General features: G+C 34.4%; 1 protein-coding gene across 1 annotated transcript; it reads right to left on the bottom strand.

The window, feature by feature from the left end:
* Positions 1 to 4,508: 4,508 nt before the first annotated feature.
* Positions 4,509 to 15,479, bottom strand: LOC110800641 (uncharacterized). The gene is made up of 2 exons (XM_056831745.1): positions 12,448 to 15,479; positions 4,509 to 5,225 (listed from the first exon to the last, which is right to left on the bottom strand). Exons 1-2 carry the CDS (start codon positions 12,737 to 12,739, stop codon positions 5,095 to 5,097), a joined length of 423 nt encoding a protein of 140 aa, XP_056687723.1. The 5' UTR covers positions 12,740 to 15,479; the 3' UTR covers positions 4,509 to 5,094.
* Positions 15,480 to 19,262: the final 3,783 nt, after the last annotated feature.

The following is a 19,262-nucleotide window of genomic DNA, read 5'->3' as shown; positions in this document are numbered from 1 at the left end:
GCACATCTTGCTTATCACTTTTGAGCGTCGATCTTTTCAGCGGTCTTTAGCATACCGTGAAGCTCAGTGAACGCAGACGAATCTTGTGTATACAAGAAGGTCAGTGGGAGAAAAATTTCTTTTCTAGTATTATATGTCGGCGACATATTACTTATCGGAAATGACATTCCTATGTTGAACTCTGTCAAGACTTGGCTTGGGAAATGTTTTTCGATGAAGGATCTAGGAGAAGCACAGTACATACTAGGCATCAAGATTTACAGAAATAGATCTAAGAAGATGATTGAACTCAATCAAAGCACTTATATCAATAAGGTGCTTGAAAGGTTCAATATGGCAGACTCCAATCGAGGCTACCTACCCATGTCTCATGGAATGACTCTAAGCAAGACTTAGTGCCCAAAAACACTAGATGAGCGTAGACGAATAAGTGGGATTCCATATGCATCATTGATTGGTTCAATAATGTATGCTATGATATGTGTTAGGTTATGATACATATGAATAAACATAAATCATGCGGAAAAACCATAAAGCCAGGAAACATTATTATTAACACATAATCATTTAGCATAATTCAGATGCATACACTTTGTAGCGTGCCCTCCCTAGCTGCGCCCGAACCGAACAAGAATAACTCTTTAGGACTCCAAGTGTCGTCCCTCCGTAGATAGTCCACAGCACGTTCGGATCCGCCTTAAGCTTGACCAACTAGAATCGCCCTTAAGGTAGTATGAAATTCGGCTATTATGGGGCAAGAGAGTGACTGATTTTTCTTGAAAATCTTACCTTTGAATACTTCAATTCTCGTCTCTCTAAATATGTGACCCTAGGCCCTTATTTATAGATTTTATGGAAAAGAATTATAATCCTATTAGAATACCAATTTAGTTTAATTAGAATCCTGTTAGGACTCTTATTAAATAAATCTATCTACTAGGATTAGGATTTAATCGTAGAACGAATTCTAATAGCCTTAGGATTTGTATTGCACACAACCGTACACGAGCACGAGCACGAGAACCACCCGCGCAAGCCTTACGGCCCACGCGAGTCTCCACTCGCTCGCAACCCACTTGATTGCTCCGCGCGCGCCAAGGCCTTGCTGGGCCTGGCCTTGCGCTGGGCCTGGCGAGGCTTGGCTGTGTGTGATGCGTGTGACTTTGCTGGGCGATGGCCCGGCTTCGTGCTGGGCCTTCGTCTGGCAGGCCTCGTCCGATGCTAATTCGTACGATACGCTTCCGATTAAATTCTCGATTCCGGAATTCATTTCCGATACGAACAATATTTAATATTTTCGATTCCGGAATTAATTTCCGTTTCGAACAAATATTTAATATTTCCGTTTCCGAAATGTTTTTTCGATTTCGATAATATTTCCGATTCTGACAATATTTCCGTTTCCGGCAATATTTCCGATTCCTGCAATATTTCCATTTCCGATAATATTTTCCGATACGTACCATGTTTCCGTTTCCGGCAACATCTATGACTTGGATAATATTTATATTTCCGACACGATCCATATTTCCGTTTCCGGCAATATCATCGTTTCCGGAGTATTCATTTCTTGCTTATGACGATCTCAGCTCCCACTGAAACCAAGATCCGTCGATTCCGAATATCCATAGATGGAGTATTTATTGCCATTAAATACTTGATCCGTTTACGTACTATTTGTGTGACCCTACGGGTTCAGTCAAGAGTAAGTTGTGGATTAATATCATTAATTCCACTTGAACTGAAGCGGCCTCTAGCTAGGCATTCAGCTCACTTGATCTCACTGAATTATTAACTTGTTAATTAATACTGAACCGCATTTATTAGAGTTATCATTAAATGCATACTTGGACCAAGGGCATTATTTCCTTCAGTCTCCCACTTGTCCTTAGGAACAAGTGTGCATTTCCTAATTCCTTTTATCGCTCGATGTTTGCTCTTGAACATAAGGTAAGAGTTGTCATCCTTATTACGTCCAGAGGTGTTTCTCGGTTTCAGAGTTCAACTGATCAAATAAACAGATAATCATAGCCTATGATGCATCTGAGCACGGCCATGCATTTTACAGTGTCTAGCTCTCCGAGTGGCCTTGTACAACTTTTAAGCATCTCATCCCGATTTATGGGAGGACAATCCCAATCTTGCGATCTTGAGATTAGACTTCGTTTGATAGGTGATTACATGAGCGTTGCCTTTATAGCCTCCTTTTACGGTGCGACGGTTGGTCAACGTCAAAGTTAGCAGTTCTCAAACAAGTAATCTCAAATCACTCAGGTATTGAGGATTTAGTGTCTAATAATTTTAATGAAATTTACTTATGACAGATTTTCATCTCTTACAGTAAAGTTTCATAGGTTTGTCTGATACTAGTCTTCCCAAAGTAAGTATCTATGCAAATGATTACGACATTGCCATGTCCTCATAGTTCAAGAAACAGAACTACTAGTCATCTTGCATTCTAGTCGTCTAACGTTTTCTATGCGTCCATCTTTATAGAAAACTCCGACCAGGGACCATTTTCAACTTTTGACATTCAAGTTCACTTGATAGACATTTCTTAGTCACAAGACTGGCCCTGACAGTCTATCTTGAATATATCGTCAAATTGAAGGGACTCATCATTTAATACTAAACCAAGATTAAATGGAATATGAAAATACATTTCATATATGATAAATGTTCAACCGTAATGTTTTACAACCATGGGCCTCGAACCCATCTTTAAAACAATTAATGGAATTCAAAACTATGCTTGATTTCCGGTGCCACAATGTGAGTGTTGTTTCTCACTTGTTGCATAGGTTTAGTTATCATGCTTTGCCAATCTTAATATCCTTTTCATCGAATGTTCTTCGAGATATGATGATAAGATCTTTGGAGTTTGTTTATTATGTGATCTAGTCTTTGTTACTTTGATAGTGGTTCTACGCATTTTGCAATGAAGAACCATCAAGTCAGCAGACATGTGATCTCCCCAAGTTCAGTGAAGAACTCTTTAACATAAACAACCCTGTTTTATTGCTTCTTAGGCAATAATTACTTTTACTTCAACTGTATAGGTTGCTAGTGATGCTTTGTTTGGATTTACTTAACCAAGCAGTTCACGGATATGTGGAAGACTTTCCAGCTTTATCTTAGAACATAGAAATTAATATTTAATTTCCCACGCAACAACTCATGGTCTCCGATCTATGTTGCCATTTTAAAACACGATGCTCTATAGCTCGTCCTTGCCAATGGTTAACTCCAAAGGGATCTTGCTTGATACCAGTGTTTATGCGTGTAGCATCAATATTTAGCATATCTTTATTTCCTTGAATCAAGAACTATTCCTATGTACTTTTTCAAGTACCATAAGTATTCTTGATCTCAATCTAGTTGATCTTCACTTAGATCAATAGAGATTGGTATATGTTCGTCATGCCTAAAGTCATACGATACGTTTTTGGCGATCCTCATATTATATCATACATGATAAATTCTTTTGCAGAATAATTCCCAATTGAATTCTATTCATGTAACTTTAGCTCATTCTAGTTTCAGTAGATACTAAATCCAGCTAAATTCTTTGACATATAATATAGGTTAAGAATCTCACTTAGATCCTTTGATGTTTAACTTAGTAAATGCTTATACATAGTTCAAACATTCATTACTTAGATTTATTCATATGGATCGAATATCTCCAATGGAGTCTTTCGTGTTTGATTTAGTAAATGCCATTACTTAATGATACCTGTCGTGTACCGTATTAAATTAAAAACCTATCTTAGACCTTAAAAAAAAAAAATATTAACAAGTAGTAAAAGGGTAAGAAAGGGTCGATCCCACAGGGAGACTTTTAACTTCCTAAACTCAAAATTTAAAACTAAAAAGAATTATTATACATATACAATACATACACAATATTTACGCTCGCTATTTACGTATTTACATACTTACGATTATGGGGGGGTTTATGAAGTTGTTATTTGTTAATATTAAAACTAATACTAAACTACTATTTATAAGTGACAACCAACTTGACTGAATCTATTTATAACTCTACTAAAATTAAACTATTGATAATATTAATCAATCAACCTTACGAAATTAATCATTTTAACAACTAGACTAACTGTAGAGCCTAAGATAACAAAGACTCCCTATCTCCCTTACTTGAAATCAAAATTGAACTAAGCCGAAATTGACTCTAAACCAATCTAATTAACACAAATATGATCGCAACTTGTATGAATCAGAATTGGAAGCATTAATAATTAGGAGATCTCATTAGTCCTAACTAATCTAATCACATAAATGACAGATTATTTAGATTGATTTTGCTCTCTAATTTAAGCCAAACCATAATCACAGACTCGACCTAAATTAGGGACTACTTCACTATTACTATAGGATTTAAACTAAGCCAAATTGTATATATAGCAATAATTCACAACCCAACACTTGAAGGATAACAATCAACGTCAAATTGCAAAATTAATAATCAAGAACAAGCAAAATTCAAATAATCATTAAATTGAAAAATATCATAACCATAAATCAATAATAATACCAATATTTCAATCAAAGTATCTCAACAAATTAACAAAGTACTTCAAATAAGTAGTAATATAAACAATTGGGTAAGAAGAAGACTTATTAAGTATACTCCCAAGAACATCCGAGAGAACCTAGGCTTCAACCTTGCGATCCACCGTCGACCTTGTTCAACCTTGGAATTGAGACTAAGCTTCCCTCCAATGGCTATCTTCTCTTCACTAATTGCCCAATTACGACTCACTCGAATTTCCTTGCTCTCTGTGTGATTTTCGGATCCCCTTTTTTTTGTGGGTTTGAGCAGCAATTTATATATGATAAACCCTACCTTTTTTTGCCATAGATATCGGAACTGCCTTCCTACGAATATGGGCGAAAAGCAGGGTTTCCTTCCCAATTTTTAGAGAATTATCTGAGAGGGTATCTTTGATCTAGCGTGATAAAGAAGCGGCAGCAACGTAGCTCTTGTTTGGCCGAATATGATGCGGTGGTGAGCGTAATGGGCTTTTGGAGTTCATTGCTTCAAAGACATTAGCATTACTTTCCCATATATGCTCACGTGTAACCCAACAAATCAAAGCATGATTTGTTTTCTCTATTCTTTAACTCCTTTATACTTTTGTAATTGTTTTTATTTGTCAAGTGTAAATCCAGCAGGCTTTGGCTCCTTCTCAAGCAATTACCACCTGTAGCAAAATCGAGTACTATTTAAGCTAATCTTATAATAAAATATAAAATTAAGAAAAATATACTTATAATTATTAAAAGTAACTTAAAGAACCAAAATAATAAATAAAGGATGACTACATAGCTAAAATAAGGGGATAAATATATGGTAGATAATGCACTTATCAAATTCCCCCACACTTAGCGTTTGATCGTCCTCGATCAAAATAAACAACACTAAGGTGCACTATGCGAATAAAGAAATAAAACCCAGTTAGTTTGGACAATCCAAACCAATGAGGAAAGTGAATATTTTTATGAAATCCAAAATACATTTTATATCACTACCAACAAGCATGGATCATTGAACAATACGAAACAAGAATTTAGCACCCTAGTTGACCAACCAATCTTACCGCTTCCTTTCCCCTAAGTTTGAATCTTCCCTCATAGATGCGCAACCGTATTAGCTCATGCCTCACTTAATTTGATGACCCTCGTCAGGACTTGCACAAAATCTTACCCTCCACCGTTAAGGACTCAAACGTATACTTAGGAGATCAAGTAGGACTTTATAATGGGGCTTAGGTTAAGGGTAGGGAAATATTTTGGAATGTGGTGTTAAATAGAGCCAAGCTAAAGGAGCAAATGAACAATAAAAACATGACATAGGTGATGTTTTGTCTCAACATTCAGCCATAATTATCTGCTGCCAGCATCTTTAATCATCATATAACATCATACTACTAGTCAACATTATCCTTGCAATGATACATTTTCAGCAACTTCAAACATTTCATCCATACATCAGTGTAACATATGAATAATCTTTCTATTCATTCCCTTTTCTTCTTCTTTTTTTTTTTTTTTTTTTTCTATTTTTTTTTTGTATTTTTTTTTTCCAAGCATAACAACTTCAAGCGAGCATCCTTGAAATACAACCTGAATAACAATGCTCCATTTAACTAAGCTCGGGTATAGGCCATAGGCTTGTAATGTAAGGTTGTAACAAAAAATAGGATATTAAGCTCAACATGGCTAAGAAAATGGAATTTTTGTGAATATATATAAATGACAAAAGGCCTAGATATTCGGGAAGCTCTAATTATTAAAAGAAAAAAATGCCTCAATCACTTCTCCCCTACACTTTGGTCATCGATCTCGGGAAGCTAAAATGCAAGTCCCAATTTGGGCGATCAATAAGGAGGAAAATAAAGAAGTGAGTCTTACGAGGTTCGTGGCCCTCTATTTCGGGTCTCATCGCACAAAAGGAAAGCGAAACCATGCAGCACAAACCATGTCAAAGAGGGGTTTATGCAATCTTTAATACCATTCATATTGATCCAATGCAAGCTAGTTTGTGACAAAACCATAAAACCCTTTTTTTTTGTTCACTTATCAGTCATTTGGTTTGGAAATCAAAATGACCAACATTTATTTTCCTATGTCACAAGTACAACAGAGTATGCTTAAATATGACAGAGAGATTTTTACCGAAATTTTGACAGCACTTCGTTTTAAAAAATGAAGATTTCTAACTCCCCCCATACTGAGACTGTTCATTGTCCCCAATGGAGAAAAAAAATTGTAGAGAGGGAAGAAGGGACTTAGCTGGTTAAATTCACTGATGATGATGATTAGTTGATCAAATGTTGTTGCTAATGGTTTCCAATCACTGATGCTGTAAGTGCTAGACCTTGTTTTCTGACTTCAGTGGCTCAAGTAACTCGTTGATTAGAATAGCATGTGAGTTGAGCAGTTCGATCCAAGTTAGTGTGAAGTCTTGCAATTAATTGGTTCAGAAGAACTGTTGCAGCAGATTGAGGGCAAGGAATTTGCTCAGCTTGGTAGTTTACCCCACTGTCAGAATTATATTTGTCCCTGCAAATGAAATAAGATCAATAACAATGAATTATCAATCTCGTGACAACAAAAGGTTGAACTGCAGAATTCTTGTAAGTTATCCATGCTTCACTTATGAGACATTTTAGCTTAGGTTATTCACATAGTCTGTGAGGTGGAATAAAGTAAACTGAACTTGCAGAAACTGAAAATAGCAGAGTAATAAATTTCAAAAAAATACAATTAAATAAAATAAATAAAATAAAATAAATAATGTAAGCAGAAAACAATCATGGGTTGCCTCCCAGTAGCGCCGTTAGTTTAAGTCGTTGGCTCGACGTTCTCAATTCTTTGTCAGATTTCCTCAAACGTGACATCTTCGATCATCTGCACATAAGCTTGATCATAGAATGGCTTCAATATGTGACCATTAACTTTAAAAGTTTTGTCAGTACCAAAGTCCTTTATTTCCACTGCACCATGAGGAAACACATTAGTAACAACAAAGGGACCAAGCCATCTAGTTTGCAACTTTCCAGGAAGTAATTTCAGTCTAGCATTAAATAAAAGAACTTTCTGGCCAACTTGAAAAGATTTCCTAGCTATCATTTTATCATGGAATACTTTAGTCTTCTCTTTGTAGTTTTTAGCATTTGCATAAGATTCAAGCCTTAATTCTTCCAACTCAAGGAGCTGTAACTTTCTCTCTTTTCCAGCAGAATCATAGTCTAAGTTACATTGCTTCACTGTCCAGAAAGATTTATGCTCAATTTCTACAGGTAGGTGACAAGATTTTCCATAAACAAGTCTGAAAGGTGACATTCCTATAGGTGTTTTATAAGCAGTCATATATGCCCATAGAGCATCACCTAAACGGAGACTCCAATCTTTCCTATTCGGATTGACCATTTTTTCTAGAATAGACTTTATTTCTCTATTAGACACTTCAACCTGACCACTAGTTTGCGGGTGGTATGCAGTAGCTACTCGATGAGTCACATGGTACTTTTCAAGAAGGGAACCAAAGGTTTTATTGCAAAAATGTGTTCCTCTATCACTAATAATAGCCTTAGGCATGCCAAATCTATTAAAAATATGACTTTTAACGAATTTAACCACTGTTTTGGCATCATCAGTTATCACAGCTTTTGCCTCTACCCATTTAGAAACATAGTCAACAGCAAGAATAATGTAGACATTACCATAAGAAGACGGGAAAGGACCCATAAAATCTATACCCCACACATCAAATATCTCACAAATCAGAATACCAGATTGAGGCATCTGATTTTTTTTTAGACACCATGTCTTTTGGCAACGTTCACATGACTTGCAAAACAAATAAGCATCTTTATAAATTGTAGGCCAATACAAACCACATTCAAGGACCTTGTGAGCAGTCCTTTGAGGACCAAAATGCCCTCCACTTTCAAGATTATGACAAAAATGAAGAATAGAAGCATATTCAGGTTTATCTATACATCTCCTAATTATTAAGTCAGAACACGATTTCCATAAATATGGATCATCCCAGAAGTAGTATTTAGAATCAGATTTGATCTTTTCCTTTTGAGCTCTAGACAATGTAGGAGGAAATGTTCTAGTAACTAAGTAGTTTACCATATCAGCATACCAAGGAGTATCAATACGACACAAAGAAAGCAATTGTTCATCAGGAAAGAACTCGGTCATTAAAGGCCAATCATCTCTAGGAACAATCCTACTTAAGTGGTCAGCAACCAGATTCTCTACACCCTTTTTATCCCTAATTTCAAGCTCAAATTCTTGCAACAAAAGCATCCACCTAAGCAATCTAGGTTTTGCTCTTTCTTTTTCAACAAATATTTAAGTGCTGCATGATCAGAATATATAATCACATGAGTGCCAAGCAAATAAGTTCTAAACTTTTCCAAAGCAAAAACAACAGCATACATTTCTTTTTCAGTCACGGTGTAATTGCATTGGGCAGAATCAAGAGATTTGGAAGCATAATGGATCACATAAGACTCTTTATCTTTCTTTTGACCTAAAACAGTACCTATTGTTTTATCACTAGCATCACACATGATTTCGAAAGGCAATGACCAATCAGGTTGTCTAATAATAGGAGCAGAGGTCAGTTTATCTTTCAGATCATCAAAAGCTTTCTTGCATTTATCATTAAAGTCAAAAACAGCATCCTTACCCTAAAAACACACAAAGGAGATGCAATTTTAGAGAAATTTTTAATAAAACGTCTGTAAAAGCCAGCATGCCCTAAAAACGACCTAATTTCACGAACACATGTAGGATAAGGTAATGAACTAATGACATCAATTTTAGCTTTGTCAACCTCTAAACCTTTAGAACTTACAATATGTCCAAGTACTACACCTTGTTCAACCATGAAATGACACTTTTTGAAATTCAACACAAGGTTAGTTTCAACACATCTTTTCAGCACTCGAGACAGACTATGAAGGCATCTATCAAATGAATCACCAAAAACAGTAAAATCATCCATAAACACTTCCATATCTTTTTCAATTAAATCAGAAAAAATACTCATCATGCATCTTTGAAAAGTTCCGGGGGCATTGCACAATCCAAAAGGCATTCTCCTAAAGGCAAATGTACCAAAAGGACAAGTAAAAGTGGTCTTATCTTGATCTTCAGGAGCTATTGGAACTTGAGTATAACCAGAATAACCATCAAGAAAACAGAAAAATGACTGACCAGCAAGTTTTTCTAACATTTGATCAATAAATGGCAAGGGAAAATGGTCTTTTCTAGTAGCTTGATTAAGCTTCCTATAGTCTATGCATATTCTCCATCCATTAGGAACTCTAGTGGGGACAAGCTCGCCTTTATTATTCTCTACTACTATTATTCCACTTTTCTTAGGGACCACATGAATAGGACTTACCCATTGAGAATCAGAAATAGGATTGATCACATCCGCATTTATCCATTTAATAATTTCCTTTTGAACAACTTTCCTCATTGAAAGGTTTAACCTTCGTTGAGTTTCTCTAGTGGGTTTAGCATTCTGTTCAAGAAATATACTATGCATGCATAAGGTGGGACTAATGCCTTTTATGTCTGCTAAAGTCCATCCTATTGCCTCTTTATAAATTTTAAGCACATTCAACAACCTTGCTTCTTGAAATTCATTTAATGAGCTTGAAATAATCACAGGCAAGGTCTCATTAGCACCCAAGTAAACATATTTCAAGTTAGAGGGCAAAGGTTTTAACTCTAAAACAGGTGCTTCAACAATAGAAGGAATCAATTTAGGCACAGATAAGGGCAAAGAAAAGTCAGATTTTTGATTCACATCAACCACATTAGACGCGGCTACAACAGAAGAATAAGGAATTTCACGCATATAATCAAAAACATCATTTTCAAACAATTTATCACACCACTTATCAAATACATCCTGAGCCATCCAATCAAAAGCATCAAAAGTATCTATAGAACTGACATTATTGATATCACTTGGGTATCTCATAGCATCAAAAATATTAAATTTAATCATTTCTCCATCAAATTCCATAGTTAGATGACCCTCATGAACATCAATTTTAGTCTTAGAAGTTTTCAAGAATGGTCTACCTAACAACAGTGGAACACTATCACTTCTATCACCCATATCCAGAACATAAAAGTCAACGGGAAATACCAATTCATTCACTTGCACAAGTACATCTTCTAAGACTCCTATTGGAAATGCGTTTGATCTATCAGCTAACTGAATAACAATATCAGTTTTAGACAAAGAACCCACATTTAAAGTATCATAAACAGATTTTGGCATAACATTAATGGAGGCTCCTAAATCTAGCATACACCTTTCAAACTTAGAATCACCAATTTTGCAAGGAATACAAAACATGCCAGGATCCTTACACTTAGGGGGAAGCTTCTTTTGGATAATAGCTGAAATATTTTCCCCCATACTTACCTTTTCAGAAGGGCGAAAATGCCTTTTGTTAGTACAAAGTTCCTTAAGAAACTTTGCATAACGAGGTACCTGTTTAATAGCATCAAGAAGGGGAATATTGACTTCAATTTTCCTAAAAGTTTCTAGAATTTCATTGTCAAGACTCTCTTTCTTAGCTTTAGCAAATCGAGAAGGGAAAGGAGGCAAATCTTTAAAACGAGAAACAACAGAATCAGATTCAGTTTTACTCTCCCCTTCATTTTCTTTTTCACTCTCCTTCACAGTACCCTCACTTTCCACTCTTTCCCTTGATCCAACTTTAGGATTGACTTCTATCTCTTTTTCAACTTCACGGCTTTTCATTTTAGGTTCAGTTAACACTTTACTGCTCCTAAGTGTGACAACTTTAACATGACCATTGGGATTAGGGATTGTTTGTGATGGAAGTTTACCTGAAATTTGAGTTTCAAGATTACTTAGAGAAGTGCAAATTTGACCTATTTGAGTGTCTATGTGATGAAGGTGCGTGTCAGTTTTCTTTTGATACTCAACACCTTGGTTATGGACTTGCCCTATTTGATTTGTTAGTTGCTTAACTAAATCTTCTAGTGAAGGACCAGATTGGGGTGGTGGATTTTGTTGACCATATTGCCTTGGTTTATTAGATTGTGGAAGTTGTGGTCTATTTCCATACCTTAGGTTAGGGTGGTCTTTCCAACCTTCATTATAAGTCTGTGAGTAAGGATCATATTTTCTTTGACCAGAGTAACCACCTATAGCATTCACATTTCCAGATTGCAATTCAGGACATTTATCAGTAGGATGAGACTCATTACAACAAATTCCACACACTCTAGCTTTAGACTCATTACTAGCAACAATTTTAGACACAAGAGTAGTTAAAGTAGCAATTTGTTGACCATTTTCTTGTAATTGATTCTGAATACCACTTAAATCAACTCCATTTACTCTTTTAACATCATTTCTAGAACCATGTTGTTGGGTGTTTTGAGCCATATTAGAAATTAAAGCCCTAGCTTGGGTTGGTGTTTTATCCACTAATGCCCCCCCACTCGAAGCATCTATCATACCCCTATCAGTAGGCAATAGGCCTTCATAAAAGTATTGAATTAGTAGTTGGTCACTAATCTGATGTTGGGGACATGAGGAACACAATCTCTTAAGACGTTCCCAATACCCATACAAGGACTCATTATCATTTTGCCTAATGTCACATATCTCCTTCCTGATGGATCCAATTAGACTTGCTGGAAAGTACTTTCCTAGAAACGTTGATGTCATAACATTCCAAGTCGTAATTGATCCAGCGGGAAGATCATACAACCAATCTTTAGCCACATCTTGCAAAGAAAAAGGAAAAGCATGCAATCTAATATGATCCTATTCAACTCCTTCAAGATTCATAGAAGAACAGACAACCTTAAACTCTTTTAAATGTCGATGAGGATTCTCACCTGACTTCCCATAATATTTGGGAAGAAGATTAAGGAAACCTGAATTCAGCTTGAGGGGTTTGTCCAGCTCCGGAAACACAATGCAGAGAGGATCATCTCCTGTATTTGGGGCTGCCATCTCCTTCAAGGTTCTTTCACTCATTTCCTCTCCTTTTAGACTATCTTCTGTTGATTCAACTTCCTCTGGTTTCAATTCTTCTGGTTGATCGGTTTGAAAAGAATAGAATGATCTCTCTTGATCTAAATACTGCCTGATTCGCTTGAGTTTAGAATTAGGTGTGTCACCGCTCATGTACCTGAAAAGTAATTATTAGTTAATTAGGGACATGATGAACAACTTAGTGCATAACTAATGATCTTATACTATTAGACATAAGTTTAAGCTCAAGAGAGTCTTCAGTTATGAAAACACTAACAAATTCTAGATTTCAACAAGTATCTGGCAATATATATTTCAGAATTCACTAGAAGTCCAAATTAAATAACTGACCAGAACACAAATTAGCAAGCCAGACCAATTATCAGTTGTGGGGCATATCAAATTATTCCTAGCCAAACTTAATAGAAGAATCGGTTATGGGCTACAGAACATAAACTGAATACAAAGAGGATTTAAAACAAACAGCTTAACAGATCAAACTTTCACAATCTTAATTATGGGGTAGTAAGTTGTAAACATGCATTATACTTCAACACAATGTCATGGACAATCTTAACAGTTCAGGTCACTTAAATGAGAACAACAACAAAAATCAGTTGTTGCATTTAATTAATCTGGAAGAATGAAAATGTAAGCAGCATGTTCAATTCCTAAGATAAGATTTAAACTCTATTCAGAACTGAATTCTTGTATGGCATGATTTCTCAAAATGAACATCAGAATTGATTCACCTAATAATGATTACTTTTAAAGCATAAAAGAGTCATGAATTCATTTCAAGCCACTACAATCAGTTAGAAAGAGAAACAAAGTAACCAACACCATGAAACACTATACATTTCCATAATATTTAATGAGCATCATACTTTTATCTACTATACAACTACTGCAAAATAGGATTCATTAGAATGAATTCAGAAAACAGTGCTGACCAATTACACAATATCAATCATGTTGTGCATTTGTTAAACAAGTTCCTGTTTTACAAATTCAGATTCAGTTGATTTTAGAAAGTTAAAAAAAATGTGAATTTTAACAAGAAATCTCATTGAGTGTGACAATAAAAGAGTATTTTTAACAACTTTTAAACCGGAATTTCCAGACAGCCATATAGTTCACACAAAAACAAGCAATAACTCAATGAAATCTATGTAGATAACCCCATATAATTTGTTCTATGACCTTATGATAGAACAAGATATAAATAAATTCTAAATAATAAACTTAGGTGATTACTCAAAATGAATATTTCAGCAAAGTAAAAGTAGATTGAGGCCTGTAACATCACAAGACTTTAATCACAAAATAGATTATCAAATTATTCAATTCTTATTCCACTGCAAGAAAGTTACTGCATAGCTTGATTATACACCATAATATAGACTAGCATGGAGTATAACCAGTAGTAGCAAGCGACATCGCAAATCTGAAATCTACAACTGTTAAAAGCACCATGAAAACAGGATCTAGTAGTGTAACACATATATAATTTAGGAGAAATTTTTTATTATTATTATTTTCTTTTGAACTCAAGCTTTCTATTGCTTTACACTCTGTTTTCTTCATCTAATAGTTGTACTTCATTATTCACAATACATAAGAAGGCATAGAAATGAAGAGATTTCAAAATTAGCAGAACATATAATTGAAGAGCTACTCACAATGATAAGTACAAATAGGAAATTCACTAAAAAAAAATACTATGCACGAATCAATGAAAACTACTACTAAGACTTGTAGAATAAGTGTCCCTGGCATTTTGAATAATCCAAATATCAGTCAACAAGAAAGAAATAAATAAGCACATAGTAGGAAAAAAAAAATTAAGAAACCTACTACAAGCTGAGAAATTACCACCTAACCAAAGGATATTTAGACCACCCAATATCACAAGGACTAATTTCCTTTTTATCAACTAAATTCCAAAATAAAAGTTAGTATCATAGTTAAACTTTAAGTATGTAAAGAGTATAAATCTCCCCGGCAACGGCGCCAAAATTTGATACGTGTCGTTTACCGTATTAAATTAAAAACCTATCTTAGACCTTAAAAAAAAATATTAACAAGTAGTAAAAGGGTAAGAAAGGGTCGATCCCACAGGAAGACTTTTAACTTCCTAAACTCAAAATTTAAAACTAAAAAGAAGTATTATACATATACAATACATACACAATATTTACGCTCGCTATTTACGTATTTACATACTTACGATTATGGGGGGGTTTATGAAATTGTTATTTGTTAATATTAAAACTAATACTAAACTACTATTTACAAGTGACAACCAACTTGACCGAATCTATTTATAACTCTACTAAAAATTAAACTATTGATAATATTAATCAATCAACCTTACGAAATTAATCATTTTAACAACTAGACTAACTGTAGAGCCTAAGATAACAAAGACTCCCTATCTCCCTTACTTGAAATCAAAATTGAACTAAGCCGAAATTGACTCTAAACCAATCTAATTAACACAAATATGATCGCAACTTGTATGAATCAGAATTGGAAGCATTAATAATTAGGAGATCTCATTAGTCCTAACTAATCTAATCACATTAATGACAGATTATTTAGATTGATTTTGCTCTCTAATTTAAGCCAAACCATAATCGCAGACTCGACCTAAATTAGGGACTACTTCACTATTACTATACGATTTAAACTAAGCCAAATTGTATATATAGCAATAATTCACAACCCAACACTTGAAGGATAACAATCAACGTCAAATTGCAAAATTAATAATCAAGAACAAGCAAAATTCAAATAATCATTAAATTGAAAAATATCATAATCATAAATCAATAATAATACCAATATTTCAATCAAAGTATCTCAACAAATTAACAAAGTACTTCAAATAAGTAGTAATATGAACAATTGGGTAAGAAGAAGACTTATTAAGTATACTCCCAAGAACATCCGAAAGAACCTAGGCTTCAACCTTGCGATCCACCGTCGACCTTGTTCAACCTTGGAATTGAGACTAAGCTTCCCTCCAATGGCTATCTTCTCTTCAGTAATTGCCCAATTACGACTCACTCGAATTTCCTTGCTCTCTGTGTGATTTTCGGATCCCCTTTTTTTGTGGGTTTGAGCAGCAATTTATATATGATAAACCCTACCTTTTTTTGCCATAGATATCGGAACTGCCTTCCTACGAATATGGGGGAAAAGCAGGGTTTCCTTCCCAATTTTTAGAGAATTATCTGGGAGGGTATCTTTGATCTAGCGTGATAAAGAAGCGGCAGCAACGTAGCTCTTGTTTGGCCGAATATGATGCGGTGGTGAGCGTAATGGGCTTTTGGAGTTCATTGCTTCAAAGACATTAGCATTACTTTCCCATATATGCTCACGTGTAACCCAACAAATCAAAGCATGATTTGTTTTCTCTATTCTTTAACTCCTTTATACTTTTGTAATTGTTTTTATTTGTCAAGTGTAAATCCAGCAGGCTTTGGCTCCTTCTCAAGCAATTACCACCTGTAGCAAAATTGAGTACTATTTAAGCTAATCTTATAATAAAATATAAAATTAAGAAAAATATACTTATAATTATTAAAAGTAACTTAAAGAACCAAAATAATAAATAAAGGATGACTACATAGCTAAAATAAGGGGATAAATATATGGTAGATAATGCACTTATCACTTAATCCAAAACAATATCATAAGATCTTTGTAAATAGATCTTAATACCCAATATGTACTAAGTTTCGCCTTGGTCCATCATTGATGAATAATTTCAAACCTAAGTTATTAGCATTTGAATGTTATTTCACAATAGAGAGATATGTGTGTGATACACATAGGACCAATTAAGTGTTTTTATGTACTCCCACTAAACTTCTTCTATATCTATAAGAATCATGTACATTTTATGAAAGTAAAATACTTATTAGCTTCACTAAAATACAGTTTTAATTCCCAATTTGCTAGCTTAAATCTGTACTTAGATTTCATAAGCTAGGTTTCCTTTTCAAGTATTTATTTGGATCCACAAATCCTATGACATACCATGTACATAGTTTCTCCCAACATTTGATTGAGGAATTCGTTTTTGTCATCCAACTGTCATATGTATTAATATGCAATCATTGCTTGAATTATAGACTTAAGCATTACGATTATGCGTGAGGTTTCAACACAATCCACGCCGTGAATTTTCTTGTAACCTTTAGCAACTAATCTAGCTTTGTGTGTGAACACAATTCCATGTTTGATGGTTTTTATCCTTAAAACCAATTTGCAACCAATAGGTGTTAACCCATTCTTGCAAATCAACAAAAATTTCAATTTTGTTATCAAAACATTGGCCTTTAACCATCTAAAACATTTGAGTCTATATATGGACTTTAACCATTTTAGGGAATCTAGGTTTCGTCATAGTTTTCTTACAAGTCACAAACTTATTAATCTACATGATAATAGTTTGACTGCAAGTTGTAGGTTTCTTCACTATCTAATAGAAGAATCGCATAGCTTCAGTAACCTGAACTCCATGATTATTCACTATCTAATAGAAGAATCTCATAGTTTCAGTGACTTGAACTCTATGCCTACTTGGGTATAGAACATCGATCAAACAATAGAATATCAACAACCACTTGAAAGTCCATTGAATATTCTGTTCTCCTTGAAGCACTTGTAAAGTCTTCTAAGAGATGTCTATTCTTTAAAAGCCACTTCTAAAGTCCTTAAAGAATACATGTTCGGATTTTCTAAAGAACTTCGAAAAGCCTCCGGAATGTCCGTTTATGTTTGTTGTTCGCCTCGAAGACTTTCGAGGTCTATTTTCTCCCACTTGTCATTTTGGAAACGAATCTCCAAAAGGACATCATTTCGAGCAAACAAACATTATGTCCTCAAAAATTCGTGGTAGAAACAATACCCTTGTGTCTCATTTGAATAAATCACAACGAAACATAAATCTATACTTGGGCCTTAGTTTGTTGAATAACAAACACTAAGCTCCCACTGAGTTTAGCAACTCTTTAGATATATAATTATGAAAAGATATTCTAAAATTACTTTTCAATAGCTTTGACGAATTTGGTTTAGTTTGGTGGTAGTTGAGCATTTTGTTTTAGAAATTATAGGAAAAGTCTTTATGATTCATCATTGATCGAATCAAGTACTAATTGACTTCGATCATTCCAACGTAGATATTTCATATTTTATGGAGCTCGATCGTGAAATTACAACGCACAATCATTGATGATTATATTTGGTCTTAAAGTAATCATCATCATGATCTTACCTAGATCTTTATGATTTCTTGCCAAGTGGATTTTATACTTCTGAATCTTTGAACTAGCCAAACAAATTCAAACTTATATCACTTTTGAGTAAATAAACCTATATTCACTCAAATTTGTGTGAAATAATAAAGTCATAAAACCTTTCTTTAGCTTTGAACTCTATCGTCTAGGCGTTCTAACAATAGTTCATATCTTTTGTTACTTTCAACAAGTAAGACTAGCTTGTCTTGAATGGATCTAGAAATCAACCAACTTTCAAAAGTCCATCAAAATAGAGCTTTTGAATGTTAACTTGTTGATATGGTCTAAGCAACAATGCCAAAGATTAAAGGAACTCAACCTAGTAAAGTTCTTTATTGTTAAAGATTTATTTGTTTTAATCAAGCATATTGACTCAACCCGTAAATGACCATTTCATTCAAATAAACAAATAAACATTGTTTTTGTTTTTCTTGAATGCGAGTCTTTCTGCGTTTGAAGCAGAAATTTAGGTATGCTGATTATGGAACAAAATAGCCATTAAGTTCCAGCCTTGAAAGGACTTAAAACAAACTAGATGACCCTACAACTAATGTAGCATTGCCATGCTTCATTTCCCACTTGTAGGTCAATAGTGTAGCCTAGCTTCCATTGTTTGAGTTATTACCGAAGTAAAAACCTCAAGCGGTATATGATACCAAGGAAGTTTGATTGCTAGGTCACTTCTCTTTAAACATAAACTTATAGGTAGAAACGGAATCGTAAATTCCTTTCATTTGTTCCTTGTTTTCCTATTTCTTGTACCTTTATTAATAGCCTTAAGAATTGAATTCTCTAGTGTTGACTTTTATATTTTGTTTAGACATGTCCAATCTCACTCCAACAAGGTTCTTACCATTTTAATTTATGTTGAATATTTTGTTTCAACTAGATGATCTTACCAGAAGCTTCTAAAGTTCTCTAAGCATCGATCTATTCGAATGTCTAGGGACTAGACTCATTCGAGAATTAAATGGACAAAGATGTTAGGTTGTTAACCATTGGTAAAGCTGAGCGTTTAAGCTCAATGCTTTATGATCTCAAAAACTACATTGTATTTTGAATCTACAAGCACCAATTGGTTTGCCATTCGATTGATATTCGAAAACAACCATAAAAGTCGCTAAAAGAAACGTACATTTTAAATTGCTCATTCTCTCTCATTTCCGTGAATCGTTCTTGGATTCACTACCAATCGAGGTAATTTACTGTTACCTTTCTAAAAGGATTTACTGCAGTGCAAGATATTTAATTATAAACAATAATTAAAACATACATTGAATCATGCAAAGTCTAAACATTTATCATGAATAATAACCTGAAAATTAAAGCAATCATGCAATTCAAACAAGTTATTAGCATTTTAT

This window comes from Spinacia oleracea, chromosome 6 (assembly GCF_020520425.1).
Source record: "Spinacia oleracea cultivar Varoflay chromosome 6, BTI_SOV_V1, whole genome shotgun sequence".
In the NCBI taxonomy this organism is placed as follows: Eukaryota; Viridiplantae; Streptophyta; class Magnoliopsida; order Caryophyllales; family Amaranthaceae; genus Spinacia; species Spinacia oleracea.
Note: the sequence above shows the minus strand (reverse complement) of the source record. Positions and strands in the feature narration are given on the sequence as shown.

Coding starts and splice junctions, on each gene's coding strand:
- LOC110800641 (XM_056831745.1), bottom strand. CDS start 12,739: ATGAGCGGTGACACACCTAATTCTAAACTCAAGCGAATCAGGCAGTAT. Junction 5,226..12,447: donor CAAATATTATGGGAAGTCAG/GTGAGAATCCTC, acceptor ATTTTGCTACAG/GTGGTAATTGCTTGAGAAGG.